This window comes from Poecile atricapillus, chromosome 3, assembly GCF_030490865.1.
Source record: "Poecile atricapillus isolate bPoeAtr1 chromosome 3, bPoeAtr1.hap1, whole genome shotgun sequence".
Taxonomy (NCBI): Eukaryota; Metazoa; Chordata; class Aves; order Passeriformes; family Paridae; genus Poecile; species Poecile atricapillus.
The window spans coordinates 58686429-58704282 of NC_081251.1; the positions used below are offsets into that span (position 1 = coordinate 58686429).

Below are 17854 nucleotides of genomic sequence, written 5' to 3' on the forward strand. Positions count from 1 at the left end.
AGTTTCTTAACTCACGCTCATATTATTTGCAATTTTTTTCTTGCAGAGTTGGAAGTCTGCTATGTAAGATTTTGAATTGCATTCTCTACTCCTGTGTTTATTCAGAAGGTCTTGCAACCCAGTTGCATTGAAAGGGTGGGATTTTCAATATTTTTGCCTTATGACTGTAAGGTGAGGGTGATTGCATTTAAAGGTTAGAACATGAAATTCTTTCCTGTCCTTTTCCTGTTAAGATATACAGCATATTTCCTTTTCCTCGATCAGAGATTCTCTACTGCTGTTTGCATTTTTCAGTAAAGCCTTTTTCTTCAATAACTGCCCTGCCATTCACTGAAAACAGGGAAACATTGAAATTTCACAGAATGAAAAATGGTAACAGTCTTATTTCGAATGACTAGGACATGATGAAAAAGTTAGCTGCTACAGAAAGGAACTCGTATTTCCTGCAATCCCAAGAATAGTATTTTGCTGGAGTTTATTTTTTATGATATTTACAAAACTGGAAGAGCTAACCTTCTAACAGGGACAACTAAACAGCAGCCTTAAAATCAGAGGATATTTTATTGTTGGATGGAACTTGCATTTGGTCCCTAACTCATCTGTTCAGCTTTTGACTTGGAGTCTTTGCATTTTTGTTTATATTTTTATGGTTAAATTATTAGGTTTATAGATTTACAACGTTGTTTTACTAACATATAGATCTGCAGCCATATCTTTTACTCATGAAAGAATTGAAAACAATCTTTGAAATGTGTTTACAGCTCGCCCAATTACCTTAAGAGCATATCCTTTTAAAAAAATTGCTTCCTCTCCACAAACAAACTACTAGAAGCCTTAGCCTGAAGATGAAAATGGTTCTGACGGTGGGAGGCTATTTTTAAACTTCAATAGATTTATTTTAAAATTTGATAGATCTTATTTTCTTTCAAGGTCTGGTGATTTACTCCAGCAGTTAGCAGGTTTAGTCACGTACAGACCCAGGCTGAGATTTATTAGTTTCCCATGTACTGAAAGGCTAGCCGATGCCTGGCTGCGAAGTTCAAGGCATTACCCATTTTTCAGCCTAGGCTCCCGTCTAAATTTACCACCTTCTGCCCCTAAGGGTGTATTATCATGGCCACGATAGGTCTTTTCTTGAAAACGTGTTTCTGCTTCGGCTTCCTCGCTCTTTTCTATTTTGGTTCCCGGCGTCATGTGATCGCCCGGCCAGTGAGAGCCCCGCAGAGGGAATGGCAACAGCCTGCTGGCAGCAATGTAAGTCAGAAAAAACCCTCTTGGTTTGTGCAGTTTCTGTCCCTCACACTCAACTTTTAACGCTGCTTTTTTACCCTCAGCCTTTGCTGGGCACGCCCAGTTAGACCTGTGGAAATGCTCAGAAGTTGGGTGTTTTGGTTTGGAGTTAGTTTGTACTCTCTCAAACGTTACTTTTCTTACTGTGTTCCTTTTTTCCTGTGTCCCGCAGTGTCGCTGAGAAGCCTAAAAAAGCAACAGAAAACAAGCCAAAGGCGTGGCAAAAGTTGCCTAAAGTATGTTTTAAGGTGAATATTTCAGGTGTAGTAGTGCTTTGTTTAATGTGTGCTGTGGAGGGTGCCATAAATCCTGTGCTGCAGTTGTGAAGGAACGATGTGACCCCCCTGTCCCATCCTCCAGCCCCTCAGTCAAAATCCTTCATGTAGGTAGAAAGACAAAACTAAGTAAAATATTCTGAAATCACATGCTGGTGTCTTTACCAGTTGGCTGAGACATAATGGGGAAAGGACTTAATTGAATTGGAGGGCAGTCACACCCCAGGCAGTGTATCATTTTTCTGGTGTGAATGAAGTGAAATACTGTATTTTGATCTCGGCTGATGCTGAGCAATACTTATAGCACATGATATTGAAACCATGTATTTAGTGAGATCTATCATCGGGGTGCTTTGTGGTACAAAGAGTCTGATTTTTCTATTTTTTAACACAGGCTCTGAACACAATAAAATTCACTTGGTAATTACTGAGTAATGGTTTTCTCTAACTGCATTTTTTTTTTTTCTTGGACAAATAGGATTTTCCAAAAATCATTCTCCCCCATAGTGGGTTATGCATATATTTTACTTATTTTCTGTTTCTGGGGTTTTGGCTTTTGTTTAAATTTTGTTTCCTTTTATTTTCCTTTCTTCCAAATTACATGTGCTTTCTTTGGAGTTTACTTTTAAGTTTTGGAATTAGCATTTAAGTATTGTTAAGCTTATTTTAAACTTGGGTCCCTAAGTGATATACCTTGATATCATGCAGAAGTTGGAGAATGAATGTTTGGAAAAAGGTGTAATGAAATAAGCTGGAATCTTTCTATTTCCCTTCATGGCCTATAGCCTGGACTTCCTATCACATCACCTGGAGTTGCAGAGGCCATTACTGAACATTGCTTTATTTTCTTTGTTTTTCTGGCCTATACCCTAATGACCAGGTAATAAATAAAGGATTTATGGAAGACTTTATTCTCTTCTCCCTCCCCCAAATTAATTCTGAACATAATAATAATGGTTACCCTGAAGTAGAAAGAGCACATTAGGTTTTCAGTTCAGTTCTCATCATCATAGGCCCTGGAAAAAAAACGTCCCAAATTCTGTGTTGGTTGAATTGCTGCAGTCCCAGAAGAGCAACAGCATCTCTGTGTAAATATCTGACTCAGAAACTGAAAGCAATTAGAAAAAGCCATACTCATTGTGCAAACTAGATGAAATTTAGGAGCCAGTCTTACAGAACTTCTGTTTAAAGGTTTGTGTTGCTGTTTTTGATGATAAAGTGAAGCATGTGCAGGTCTGAAGCTTGTTTATAATGATTTAAAGAAAAACATTTGTCCATCCTCGGATTATATACCAAGTTCTAACTCAGTCTCACCTTCACTTCATGAGTTTGCATGGTACCAATGTGCAAATAATGGGAACTGTGAGATTGCAGCTCAGAGCTGGATTTCCTGTTGCTTCCTACAGCATAATGCTTGCACTTGTGAACACAAGCCTAAGAATTGTGCCAATCTTGTGGTAACCAGAGAAATTGCAATAGATAAAAAATGATGAGTTAAATTAGAAGATCTGTGTTATCACTAATTTTCTTTTTCTTTTTTTCCCCTACCTATTTATTAACTCAATTTGTGCTCATCAATTGTCTTTGTTTCTGAAAAGGAACATAAGAACATACAAAAAAAAAAATAATAAAAGGGGGTGGGGGACAGTAAAAAGCTTGGCTATGAGGACAGTCTAACAATTGCACAGGTTTCCCAGAGAGGTTTTGGAGTCTCCATCCTTGGAGATGCTCTCCAGTGGAGCCTGCCCTGACCCTGAGTAACCTGCTGTGGGTGACCCTGCTTGAGCAGGGGATTGTGCTGCATGACAGGGACTCTGAGCTCCCTGCGAGCCACGGTGATCCCGTTAGTCTCAGAATTCCCCTCTGCCATTTGGAGCCGTGGACAGCACTGCTACTCTGGGGAGAGATCAGAAGTCATGTGTAGACTTTAATCTTACACTGTCACTCTCATAGTTTAGACCTTGTCGTTTTGCTGCCTCAGTTGAGTCATTAATCATTCATTTGGCCTGATGGCCATGTTTGTCTTGCTGGCATTGCCCAACACAGCCCACCTGAAATGTCACTGCCCAGCAAGGGATGGCACACTGTGAGCAGCTCCTCCAAGGTACTTCAGGCTGCAGTCTCTAGTCCCATGTCTTTTGCCTGCTGTCTCCTCAGACACTGATGAGGCACTGATGAAAAGAGAATGAGAAAAGAGTAAAATTAATGGGAAAAGTGTAAATAGAAAGTGAAGGGACAGAGCCAACATGGACTGAGTTCTTACACCCATCTTGCGTCTCTCTCGCTGTGGCATCTCCAGAAGCTGAGGAGAGGATGTGGATTGCACAGGCTGTGCCAGGGTTTGTGGAAGGAGAGGAGGAAGAAGCAGAATCTCACAGGAGCCCTTGGAGGCTAATGAAAAACATTAAACCCCAGTCCCATACACTGTATGCAGAGACCTGTACTCTAGAGACCTGATGAGTGGTAGGTACAAGGGAACATGAGATCACTGGGTGGGAAATGGAAGTACGAAAGCAGAGAAAAGAGAAAATGAAATTTAATTTTTTTTATATATATATATAGAAAAAGCAACTTAAAATGCACATGAAAGGCGTAGATAGTTCAAGTAATACCTTTCACATTAACATATGGATATAATTTTAAATAAAAATGGCAAAAACTAATAGCCTGACTTGCGTTTAGGAAAGATTATTCTAAATCTCTTTCTGCCGTAATGCTGTAGGTGATGATTTTGCTTAAGGACTATTTATCTTGATGAGATTTGGAACACTTGTCCTGAAAGCAATTGCCATCCTAAATCCAAACAGGTGTGACTGTGAATAAATTCAGACTGGAGCTGGAAAAGTACGTGGGTTCAGCCTCCTATCTGAGGGGTAGGCTAGGACATGTCGCTGTTTACAACAGGCTCGGGGAGTTGGCTACAGGAGGTGAAGGTTTGGTAGCAAGGATTACACTCAGTGACTCAGATGTCTATCTCCATTTCTGGAGTGTAATTTGAATTTAGACAGTATTTTTTTTTTCTGAAGAAGACACATTTTAAAAATATGACCATTTATTTTCTCAAGATATTATTCACTTTTATTTTTCGTCCTTTTTGGAGAATAATGCTATAGATAAATGTGAAATAAATTTGTGCAATGCTTTCTTGCAGATGGATATGAGCAGGGGTGAAATACTCCTTTTTATGAATTTTAGGGGAAAAAAGCCCATATTCCAAGAAGCCAGAAGCAGCTTAGTCTGGAAGCATTCAGTTTATGCTTGCAAACTAGTCTGAGAAAGAGGACAAATCTGGAGGAAAATATTTTTAAAATAATTACTTGATAGTAAAAAATTTGCTAGAATATAAAGTTTTTTGTTCTTTTTTTGTGGCTAGTATTTGTATATTTGCGTATTTCTTAGGTCTGTAAAAAGCCCTTTTCTATATTGCACACTAAAAGTAATTTTATTTATAATTTCACTAACCAATAATTTGGGTTGTTGCTTTTACTTTTATAATAATTTCTGTTGTTACAATTGCTTACTGCAGACAAAAATCCTGAATATTTTTGTTTAAGTATGTTCTAAAAGCTAAATGGTAAAATTTGGTTAGTTTTTTTAAAGTGGAAAAAGTTCTTGATTTTGAAAAAAATACTTTTGGTGGGACTTCTCTATATTTTTATTAATGCTCAAATAAAAATAATAGTTTTAATACAAAGTCCTTCAAGTACTAAAAATACTCTTTGTCTTGTGTTTGATTATTTTAAAAAATTGAATAGTTAAAAGAGAATAATCGACAGTGAAACAAGGCTGGAATTCTGTGTTTATATTTCAGATATTTTGTTTTTTAAAGAGTCCAGCTGCAGTTCCATATAGAGACACTAATTTTGTATCTGTTCAGTTCTGAATAGCTTTCACTGACAATTTTTATGGCTTTTGATAGCACAGTTATTATGGGCAAGATCTGCTTTGGGGATTGCCATAACTGTTGATTCAGTCCTTGTATCATCTGTGGCAGCTAAACAGAAACACCATAAAGCCAAAATTGGTCAGATATGAATTTTGGCAATTTTGTGAAATCACTTGGTTTGAAATCCAAACCAACAGAAAACTAAAATCTTCTTTATATTTTGTTTTTGAAACTTGTTGGCAGTGTACCTGCCTGTAGTTTTGCCTTCTTTGTTCTTCAAGTGGAGATAAACTAGTTGTGTCTTCAGAAATAATGTCCTTGAGATTTTGTTTTGCAATTATCCAGTATTATACAGAATTTCATTGCCCATTTTATTGGTTTCATCAATTTTGAGGTAATGGACTTGAATGGTATTTGTGGCCTCACATTGCTATACGGCTGTAAATCGACAGCCCGCTTATTCATTCCAAAATGCCATTAATCTCAGACTGTGCTGAGGCAAGTACATCGGCAACTGTTGTCAGGTTGGGTTCCCACTAACCCAAGAAATCGTTCAGTTGCTGCTTGTATTGCTTTCCTCTGGCTTTGTCTGAAGGGCACTTTCTATATAGGCATTGATACCTTGCTTGGACATGTTTGGACGTAAAAGTAACCCTGAACTCTTAATTTCATGCGCTCATTAGAAAGCAGGTGCATTTCATAATATTTTCATCCCAGCTAGTCTGTTTGTTCTCCCTTTTCAACCTGAACTTTCTGTAATTTAAACTGGGCATATGTCTTGTGGAATTGTTTCTAGTCTTGTCGTGTGTGTTGGAATATTCAGCTAACAGCTGCTTTGCACCAGACGGGAGAGCCTTCCAGTGGTGTTTCTGTGTGTGCTGGTGTGCCATGACCACTGGTAGGGGGCATGATGCTTGTTGTGACTTCTCATCAGGATGAACAAGACTCTGGGCCCTGTGTCTCTTACTCTAGGGCTTCATTGTAGTCACCTTAACTCTGGCAAACAGCCCACTGTTTACACTCAAAAGGTGTTGACTAACAAGCTCCTAAATTCTAACAGTACACTTTCTCAAAATGTACGCTTTCTCAAAAATGGTGGCTGAGAAACCCTTAGATTTTGTACTCTACACTTCACTAAGTTCTCAGCTCCCACAAAAAACTTCTCAAAGGTGCTGGCTAACAAGCCAGAACACATTACCAAAGCTGCTGGTCAGCAAGGCACACACCACTGCTCCAAGGGGTTGGCTGATAAACCACAACACCCTTCCACAGGCTTCCCACTCCCACAGCAACTTCAGTACTGAGTAGAATATATTAGCCATGCTTTACCCCTGGCACAGCAAGGGAGGAGAGAAATAAAGACAGAAAAAGGAGAGAACAAAGAGTATCAGCAGTCCTTAGGTCCTGTGTTGGTCCGCCACACAGATAGTCTGGAGCTGGGAAAAACAATGCAAGGGAAAGAGAGAGGAAAAAGAGAGGGAGGCGGCCTGATTCCCTTCTGTTTATTGTTAAAATGGTGCACACCTCTTAGTGTAAAATGGATTTTTCATCCCTTTTTGCCCTCCTGCAGGAGGTGAGTTGAGAGGACTGAGCTCCAGTGTCAAGGTGAACAGGAAGCTGGCTTAGCACAACTCCACCTCTGCAGGACCCTCTCCTCTGATCACCTCTTTCCTCTCTTAACAGTGTCATGTTTGAGATAAAACATGGCAATGCTGGCTCCTGCACTCCTGGTCACACAAGAACTCACTCTTGTATATGCATGCATGGGCTTTAAAGCAGGAGGGCTTCAAAGTCACCATCTGAATGAAATTTTGTCATTACATGCATCATGGGAGTTCATATTTTTTTCCTTAACACCTTATTTTTTTGTAGGGTGGTCTTTTTCTTAATAAAGTGTTTGCTCTTGCTCCCTGGCACAGTTTGTATGCAAAGTGTCCATTGCAAACAATGGGAAAGCAAATTTAGAGAAAAACGGAGGTTGACATAAGTAACAGAAAATGACTTTGATAATTCCTTTTGGACTTTTGACAAAAAAACTGTCTTAAATATTGATTTGTTTTATTCCTTTATTTGTTTTCATTTGAAACTCAGCAACATAAAGGATACACTTATAAAAATACCTTTGAAAATGAAAGAGAGAAAGCTGAGTCAAGAGAGACTCAAGAAACTTCATGAACTAGATGTCAAGTCAATTATGATATTTTTTCTTTTTTAAATAAGAACTGGGCACAAGCAACTAATCTTTTTTTCCCTCGGGGATTAAACTGAAGCAAGTAAGACAAACTGTTCAGCAAATTTGATCTGCGGTAATTTAAAGGATTGAAAACTAGACAAAACATTGTACAGCTCATTATGTTCAAGGTAAAATTTTTGTTCTTGGGAAATGTATACTTTTGGAATTGAACCCATATCAGCTGCTTTGTGTTGCCAGCCCTTCAACCCAACCTGTTACCGCTGTAGAACAAACAGTTCTAGTATACTTGGCCAATTTAGGTCCTCCCACTTGGATATCCAGATTGGGGTCGACCATGCCTATTGTGCGCTGCTCTTCTGGCATGGCCTTCCTGGTGGGTTTCCAGACATTGGTGCCCATCCACGTGAATGTGTGGCAAAGTTGTGATGAGACCTGGTGGGCCTGGTGTCCTGGTTGGCATACAATGCCAGACATGTGCCTCGAGGCTGCCTGAAGAACCAGTCTTGTGTCTCTGTGAGGAGTCAGTCTGTGTTTGGTACACTTTTGGAGCAGAGTTTTCTGTGTAGTTTACCCCAAATTGATTTTTTTTCCCCCCCACATCCCAGCTGCTCTGTAATCCAAGCAAATGGAGGAAATCACTTTAAAACCTCACTACTGCCATGAACAAAACCAGTAGCATAGACACAGATTATTTTTAGTGACTAATTTCCTTCCCTATTCTAGCTAACTAACCTGTCATTAATTTGTCTCAGCCCTGGGTCTGCTCTGACAAGACAAATAACTACTTATGAAAGGCTGGACCTTCAGGCTTTAAAGCTACCTCTGCTCTTATCAAAACATAATCAAAAGGCAAAACCAGATACCTTGGATATAAGAGGAAGAGTCTTTCTCTTAAGAACATCCTTTAAAACTCAATCACTCTTCAGTGATTGAAGTCTGGTGCATGTGACACCAAGGCTTCTTGCACACAAAGCAATTCACCTCTCTTGATCTAAAGAGGAGCAGAAACATTTAAGCAGAAACGTATTTCTGCATAGGTAAGGCACTGTGACTTGCTTCTGCATAGACGAAACTCATAGTGCATCTGATTCATGCTGGTAAGTTTTTGCTTTAGTATCATTTGTTGAATCCAGCCTAAGTTGGATGGCTAACCCAGTACTGAGCTGTCATAGCAACCAGATCGTGTAATTTGTTCACAGTGCTTATCCACATTTATCTTAAAGCCCAGTTAGGCTGTTTTTCCTCTCATGGACAGGCTGATCTAGAGCTTCACTGTTCTGTCAGCTGAGAGGCTTGTAATTTCCATAGTAAATTTATTTGCAGTGCCAGCTTTCTTTCTTTGTCCTAAACACCTTATAGGTATTGATGTTTATACCTAATGTATTTTTAGGGAGTAATCAGCTTTCCTCTGATCTTTGGTGTTTTTTAGTCTAAGTGAGTTGAATTTTTAGTCATCATTTGTTTAGCATACTCTTTAGCTCTCAGATCTTTATTGGATTCCAGCTGCCATTTCATCCCATATTTTATATTGTGAAATCCTTTTCCAACTCATTGCAGTTGGCCCTCACTCTTAACTACTCTAACATAAAAAAACCCCAAAACCCTTGAAAGTTATTTGTCAAGGCTTTTTGGCTTGGCTTATTGGATTTTTACATTCAGTCTGCCAGAATTTTATTTTGTCTTTTATTGTCCTCATTAACACAACAACTTCAGAATTTTTTGGAAGGGTTGCTTCAAATAATGTCCTACATTCGTAGTTACCTGTTTTGGTTTTCCTTGTTTGCTCTGCACCGCTCAATATATTCTATGTACCACCTACAAATATTTTTCCTTTCTGTTTGTCCTCTTGGAAGTTCCTTAATTCAGCTTCTTAATTTCCTACTTTTTCCAAGCAAGCACTATTTTAGGGGATTTGTTGGCTTTGCTTTCTCCTGCATAAATGCTTAATTTAAGGGCTTTATGACTGCTGGTAAAAACTGGCTCTTTGGTAGCAAATTCCAAATTATGAGGCCCTGTCAAATTAGTATTTGCTTATCTTGTGGGTTATGTGTTTATCTTCTCTCTGAAGTATTTAAAAGTGGCTAAAGGTTTTATTTCGCAGTCATGTACAACTTTGATATTTACTTGATTTTTTTATGGGACCATTTTCTGTCTGCTGACATAGTTTGTCTCATCTCTGGCAAATACTTATTTGCCAAATACATATTCTGTGTCACCAGTCACCAGCTACAGCATAGCTGGAGAAATCAGGAATAGTGAAACTGTATGTGGTGTTCCCTTCAATGTTCTGCTCAGGACAGATATGTTTGAATTTTCTAGCTTTTTAAGAGTACCATCAGTGAGTCTTTCTTCTTTCCCCCCTTCGCCTCCTCTGCTCAAAATAGTGTCATGCAGCTGATAGTGTCTTCTGCTGGTAAGGATGCTTTCTGACAGCTACATTTTGTTTCCTGCTATTCATTCTAAATGTCTTCTTGAGTTGTGTTGTATCATGCATCTTCTGTGCTATTTTCTTTTTAGTATGTTTTATTGTGAAATATGCCAGCTAAATTTGCCCTAGTGACTTTATCAATTGGTGGCAAGTTCCTAGACTAGCTTAGATATTTTATTTTCTGATACTCTCCAATCTGACAGTATCTTTCTCACTGGTGTGGTGACCAAGTGACTGAATTTGATATGTTGGGATGGGGATTCTGCACGTTTGAAGAACATGTAGTTAAAATAAAGCTATCACCTTCTTGCACTCACATGAAGGAAGAAGAAGGCGGCACTGGAAAAGCCTCTGCAGAGGTAGGAAGTTCTGAGTGGCAGTGCTGCTTAGATCCCTCACATCACTTTCTTGCAGTCCATCATGTTGCTCTTCTCTTGTCTCTGCTCTTGGCATCTGGATCCTGTGAGGCTTCGTGATACAGACCTTGGGAAACATCTCTGCTGCAGAGTTTGCCTTACAGATAATTCCCACTGAATGAGCACAGTTTCTTTTTCAGAGCTTGTGTGACTGAAAACAACTGCTTTGACCATCCTTGCTGACTTGTTTTGTAGCACAAGCTACAGGAGTTCTCCAAGTATTTTTGAAATATAGTTGGTTGAGGAAAGCAACTCTGCTCCAGTACTTGCTATCAGTCTGGTATCAGCATGATATAGGTTTCTGATGGGTCATTATCTGTGCAGTTAAAAAGTGCTGTTCATTTCTAGTCTTTAGGTGTGTATTCCCTGCAGGAGGTGTGTCAGTGATAGGCAGAGGCAAATGTGACTCTACTTGCTATTCTACTTCTCCCTACTGAGCTATATTATACCAGGATTATCAAATCTATGGGCACAGGGTAACACTGACAGCTCCTGTTTGGCTGTCTGCTAGTGCTGAAAATCTTTGTGAGTCACTTCTCCTCAGGACAGAGTAGTACGTCTAGCAAATGGCTTGTTTCAGATGCCTTCCTCCTCCTCACTCCCCATAAATGATTTTATTATTTAGCTGTAATGGAAATTATGTTGTTTTATTGAAGGAAGGTTATAAAACATTCCATGTTGTGTCTCTTGATTAAAAGTAGTATTTTTGTATTTATTATTCCAAGTTCTGTATTTTTCTGCACATCTGGTTAGTAATGCTGTTATTCTTGTATTCATGACCACAAGGAAAATATGAACAAAACCTGTGAATTGCAGTAGAGAATGATTGGTTGCTGATTCTTCTCATTCATCACTGCATTTTTTAAGTATAGTAAACAGTTTTCTTTAATTTCATTATGTGGCAATTTGTTTTGTTTCACACTTTTACGATTGTTGGAATGTTGTATTGCATGCCTTACAGCAGGCAAAATATATACACAACGCTATTGTTCTTATCAGACAAAAATCTTATAGTAAGATGTATTCAGTGAATTTAAGAAGAATCACTTTATACATAATGTACTTATATAATGCCATTGGTTGATGTTATTTTATTAGCCTTTAATTCTAAATTAAAACCTTGTTTTTCTGAACAAGAACAGGCTTACTGAATGCTAAGTGGATTTTTTTGTATTACTGTTATTGAGAATACCAGTTTCATTTTAAGAATTGTTTGATGTCAATATAAGGATTTATTTTGTTGTTTCCTAAATATTTTAGGAAACAGCCTTCCTTGCCTGAACCACTGCCTTATTTTTGTGTCCCTTTGTTTTAGTTATTAAGTACTATTTAGATTAGTTATTAATTTTTTAGAGTTCCTGAAATGCCTTTATATCTGTTTTCACTCTATGAATATACTCACTGCATATGTTTAATCTTGAGATTACTGTTTCACTATCTAAAATTTTATTATCCCAAAACTATTACTAAATTTATAATTTTTTCACTTGTTCATCTTTTAAACCAAAGGAGAACCAAGTTTTAAATTATAGCTTTAAATTATAGCCAGTAAAGTATGCTTAACAATTTTTCAGATACCAGTTATTATCTCTAGGCAAATGTTTTCTTTCAATTGATTTTAATCCTTGCTGCTTTCATGCCTGTGAAATTATTCCTCTACAATGTGAAAGGTTTTGTGTGTGTTTGTGTGTCTGTGTACAGATATATATATGATTTAGTCATGATGCAATTAAAACTTCTTGCAGTTTAGTTGTTATTAATTGCATCCCTGTGATTGTAAACCTTTTTTTAATTAAATAATTATCTCTTCTTCTTTTGTCAAATGATATGCAATTTTCCCAAGCTGGATCCAGCAATTTTGGTTTGAGGGATTACTGTGTAAGATTTTTAGGGTATCCAAAGATTCTTTAACACTGAAAATTCAGGTGAAAGTGCCATGTGACAAGGATGGCTCACACTCTGTATTTAGTTTTGCTCTAGTCTTCAATGGAACTTTTTTATTCTTTCTTTGGATATTATTTTTCTTTGATCTGTTGCTTTTCTTTCCTTGATTGTAAATTCCCATCTTTCAGCATATATCACAACCTTTATTAGTAGTGTGCTTCATATATTTAATAACATACTTAACATTTAGAACATAAGAGCTTTTCTGGATCTATGCCCTAGTTTCTCCTGGCTTCCTTCTTTTATGAGCACTTTTATCTCGTGTTTCACTTCCTTATCATTCATTCTTCTTTTATATTGTTTCTTTGCCTCGTCTACACATCCCACAACTCTCAAGCAATTTTCTTTCTTGGTTTCTGTTTTTCCCAGTCCTCCTTTTTCAATCTTTTACATCTCTACTCAGAGTTAATAGCTCTAAAGAATTATTTACATTATCAATGTTACTATTCTTGACTCTGTGTTCATTTAGTGTCATACTAGTATCAAAACAGCCTACCTTGAGAAAGTATCTATTCTATTGAATATATATGTACCGCTGGAATCATCAGGAAGGCAGTCATTAACACCCTTCCCCCCAACCTTGTTTTTATTTCTCATGTAAATGCTGGATTACAGTATTGGAATTAAGTGAACTGTGACTACAGAGACTTGTGACATTTTTTCAGCCTGTTCCCTTTGCCTTCATGGAAGTGCTGATACTGCCATCTTAGAAAAAGCAGCCAGTGGTGACATCAAGAAATACTACAAATGAAATGAAGCTCTAATACAAAATACTTCCACTGTTCTGCATTGTCTGTGTTCATAGATAGTTGCAAAATCATTGACACTTGTGAACTTGAAACTGTGAACCTTACCCTGTCTGGTAAATGAGAACATTGACATTACTTCCTACTTGATGAAAACTTTGCTTTTATTCCTTCCTTCTTTTCTATTCCTTCCTTCTTCCCATCCTCATAACAAAGCTGTTCTGTTCATAGTGAAATGACTGTTAAATTGAAATAGCAAAATAACTCACCTCTAAGTTGCCTTCTAACTTTGAAGCATATTAGCCTGTTCTGGGTGTACATGATTGATAGTTTCAGCAATTTTCTTCCTTATTGCTTGGCAACCAGAACAGGCAAGTTGATTTTCCATTCTGTTGATGGTATGTTTTTGAAGGAACAACCTTCTTGTCTTAGTTGGCTCAGATGTGTCAGCCTATGAGGTAAAGAAACCTCCCCTGTCTGTTACATTTTGTATTTCATCTGCGGGTCAGTTTATAAGGCAGTGTGAAGCCTAAAGAAGACACCCTCCATCTTGGTGAAGGATTTCTTGGTCTATTGGCAAGCCTGCAAAATGTTAACACAGCAAATGATCGTGAAGAATACTTGAAGTAATGTTGCTTGTCTTTGGAGCCTTCCTTGTCCTGGAAGCAGGGGAAATGAAGGAAGAATTCACCACTGGCTGAACTGAACTGCTCCCAGAATTGGTGGAAAGATGCTGTGGTGGTGCACGCCATGGTTTGTCTCAGGCTGGAGGGCATGTTCTGATGTGCTGCAGGTTCCACAGGAATTGCTAGTTGTGTGTTTCCACACTATTTCCCTTCAAGAAAAAGTTTTCTGGTTACCAGACAGTTTCCAGCTACCACTCTATGCCTGGTTCTGAAGGAAACTTTCTAGTCCCTTTGCTGATGGATTTTCTACTGGCTGGCAGTCACCACATTCTTTCCTCTTGCTTATTTCCTTCTCATTGTTGTTATTTGTTTTACTATTTGCTCGCTCTCTTCTTTTGTTCAGGCCTTACGTTGTTCACTGTCCCTCCACATTCCCTGTACTATTTCAGGTGGTGACAGTCCTGACCAAGACTGCACTGGCTGTCCTGTGTGGTAGCTCCCTGAAAGTGTGCTGCTTCCTGATTCCTTCATGGATAGTCCTTGTCCCTCTTGCTACCAGGGTCTGCTGGAGGCAGAGATTGTTGGGAGGTCTCCTCAGATCCTGCAGCTGCCAGGTCTATCACATCCACAACTCTTGTGAGTGGCAGGAAGGTTTGCCCATGTTGTCTTGAGAAGGGAGGAGAGGCGTAACCAGAGCAGTGACATCTTCAGATGTTGCAGAAGTGTCTATTTTCTCTGTGTGGAATGGTTTAGGAAACTTTGATTAATTTTATGGTTTGAAAATGGTTTTGGTTGCAAAAGTGTTTTCAGAGAGTACAAAAGTCAAAAGCATAATTCAGATAAATTTGACAGCTTTCAATTTCTGCAGCTTATTCTCACTTCAAAGTAAGTCAAACTGCCACAAAATCTGTGAGGAAGAGGTGAATCACAAAGCTGCAGTTTTTGTAATTACCTTTGAAGTATCCTGTGTTTTTTTCCCTTTGGAGAACTGTTGCTTCCTTTGAGTCTGAACAAATACCATGAACAACTTAGGCTTCATTCTTTCACAAATATATTAATGTGTGTGTATATATGTACACATATATACATATCTATACACATGCATATATATGTGTGTGTGCAAACATACACACACATACATGCATATTTAAATATTCTTGTCAGTAATGATGATGTCTTTAGCATGAACTAGTGTCATATATCAATAAGTTAATTTTGGAGAGATGCTACTTGTCTGGGGATGGTACTCCCCAATTTAGTGCTCCCACTGAGACACTCCAAACCATGTGCTGCTTGTTCTCTTCCCCCTCTCTGTTCCCTGTGGCAGGCTGGAGATGAGGACTGGGGATACAGAAGCATCACAGGCTGAGATAAGAGCAATTTACTGGACACAGCAATGAGATAAGAAAGCAAACAGTAACAGCAACAATACCAATGACAGAGGGTTCAAGAAATGAATAATTCACACGAACCCCTTGACAACAGACTGTACCTCACTGCTCCTTCTGCTGTGCTGTGTTAATCCCAGAAGGGAGCCTTCCCCCTAACCCTTGAAAATGATGAGAGGTTGTACAGAATACCTCTGTGTTTTAGCCTTCTCACCTCTTGGCTGCTGCAAAAATTAACCCTGTCCTGATTGGGACCAGGACAGGTTCTTACTCCCCTACTCTGCCCTCAACATCTTTCCTTTCAGACCTGAAACTGTATTTTGGTTTTGCTCTGAAAAGTATCGCAATACTCATATTATGTTGTTTGTCAAATAGACATTTAGTGTAGATTTCTGGGTATTTTTTGGTTTTTTGTTTGGTATTTTTTTTAGGTTATTAAAGGGCTTCCCTGCCACCTTTCAATAGAATTTTTCCTGTGTATGAGTTAGGAAAACAATAGACACTTATGCACACATAAGCTTTTTCAGGATACTCTCACATGGGCAGAGAAGAGGGTGTCATCTTTTATTTGAATGGCTTAAAAAAATTCCATAATAGCTTGTTTCTTGTACAGATAGCTGGAGGCTGAATGTTATTGGATATAAAGACCTGAAGTATTCATAAAATCTGTCAAAAGAGACAACTACCTTCTTTATATATTTCTTACTTCAAAGTGAGACTGTCACAACTGAAAAATTGGAAATATGAAGAATTAAACAAATCCTTAAGTTGTAGGAGAGATCCAGGAGAATGTCTGGCTTAGTCTCAACCAAAGACAATCAGCCTTATAAACAGTAGTGGTTTATTAATTTCTATGTTTGAATAATAGTTTCATAATAGAAATATCCTTGAGATAGCAGGTGAAAACATATTAAGGTCAGAACCTTGCAAAAAAGATGCAAATATTTGAGAAGGGAATAATTAGCAATTGGGAAAGATGTAACTCTCTGGGTAACTTTTAAGGAAGAGATTTCCTATTAGCAAATCCACTCAGACACAACAATCATTGTGTTAGGGTGTAGTTTATGAAAAGGAGCAGTGTTTAGAAAGAAGATAAATGGTCTGATTGAAGTACAGGACTAGGAAATGATTTTTCCTGGATCATTTTCACATGCACAGGTGAAAAATCTTTGCATGGCTCTTGTCCTCTACTACTCTTGACCCATTCAATTCACTTCAATTCTGACTCTGCTGACAATTGTGATTTCTTGGGTAGATGGGGTAGTGGCAGATGGCTGTGATATGAAATTTATTAATGAATGTTGATATATTTATTGAAATTTTCATGCTGGTATTGCTATAGTAATATGAAGCCTTGTTTTAAGAGTATTACTGGGCACATCTGTTCTAAAAGAGACACAACCTTGAATCTTTTAACATTATGTCTTCAGTTTATCGCTGGCTTTAAAAGTCTTTCTACTCTTTAAAAGATTTCTAGTTCTTTGCAAAACAGCTTCTGTATCAATATTCTCAGGTTAAAGCACCCTGTAGACACCTTGTGAATTTATTTATTTCCAGACATTTTTGCTTGGGTTTTTTTTCCCCTTCTCCTCTCTTGCCTGTCTGTTTGTCTGGGTACCTTAGCAACATCTTTTACTAATGGAAAAAAGCACAATGCTTTCTGTAGTGTCACTGTGATTGAATCAGAAACAGAATTTACTTCCGAAGGATTTTAGGTTTTTAGTTCCACCGTTCCTATTGTTATCCTGAATTTATTACCCACTATCTAGTAGTGTGTATCAGGGAGATCTACATATTTCAAAGCTGTTTTTTCCAATGCTGGTGTTGCAACCTTACCTGGAATTAGGAACTGGAATAGTAGCTGTGTGTAGTAGGATCTCTGGCTCTGGATTGGATGAAGAAAGTATTCCCATTTTTGTATAATTGCATATTATGGACTGCAATCTTCAGAGAACTCACTTTCCAAAGTTCCTGTGAAAATTCATTGTGTTCTCATTATGCTGCTGAGGAATTCTCTGTAAGAATTACAGTCTCAAATTTTGCATCAACTCCCTTAATTCTGGAGGCCAGGGGGTGCTATAGGTATATGCATTATAATCTGTGTAGGTTTTGTAGTCGACAGGAAGCCTCTTGTACTTTTTAAAATATTATAGCAGTTCTGAATTCTGAGTGTGCTATTTCTTAAATAATTATTTTAGTGGTGTGTGTATGTGTGTATGCACTGATTTCTAATGTAACTTTTATATATATACATCTTATCTGAGTGAGGCAATGCAAAAATGAGGGTCAGGCCTGGAAGTTTGGCTCTGGGAGATGATGGACCTTATACTATAGTAATATGGTTTATTTTCTTAGGGGAATGGACTTTTCAGCATGGAATGAAATGGGGGAGAAGTAGTTTATTTTCCAGATAAACCTCACATTTAAAGATATGTGCAAATAAAATCTATGTATACCGTAATGTGTGCTTTGATTTTTTTTTTACAGTTGGAAGATTTCAAAAGAATAATTTTCTTAATACAATATTTACTATTTTAAAAGTAATTTTATTAAATTTAAATATTAGGCCAGGTGAAATTATTTGAACTACGTATTCTCAGAATCAATTAGTTAAACACCTGTTACTCCTTTTCTCCTGCTCTATCCATTCACATATGTAGG

General features: G+C 37.9%; 1 protein-coding gene across 1 annotated transcript in view; it reads left to right on the plus strand.

The window, feature by feature from the left end:
- The first annotated feature begins 1122 nt into the window (after positions 1–1122).
- ESR1 (estrogen receptor 1) overlaps positions 1123–17854 on the plus strand; it is a 161132-nt gene continuing 144400 nt past the window's right edge. Inside the window, exon 1 of the mRNA XM_058835083.1 lies at positions 1123–1254. Within this exon, the coding sequence (XP_058691066.1) occupies positions 1230–1254 (25 nt within the window). The 5' untranslated portion in view covers positions 1123–1229. The remainder of the gene's footprint in view (positions 1255–17854) is intronic.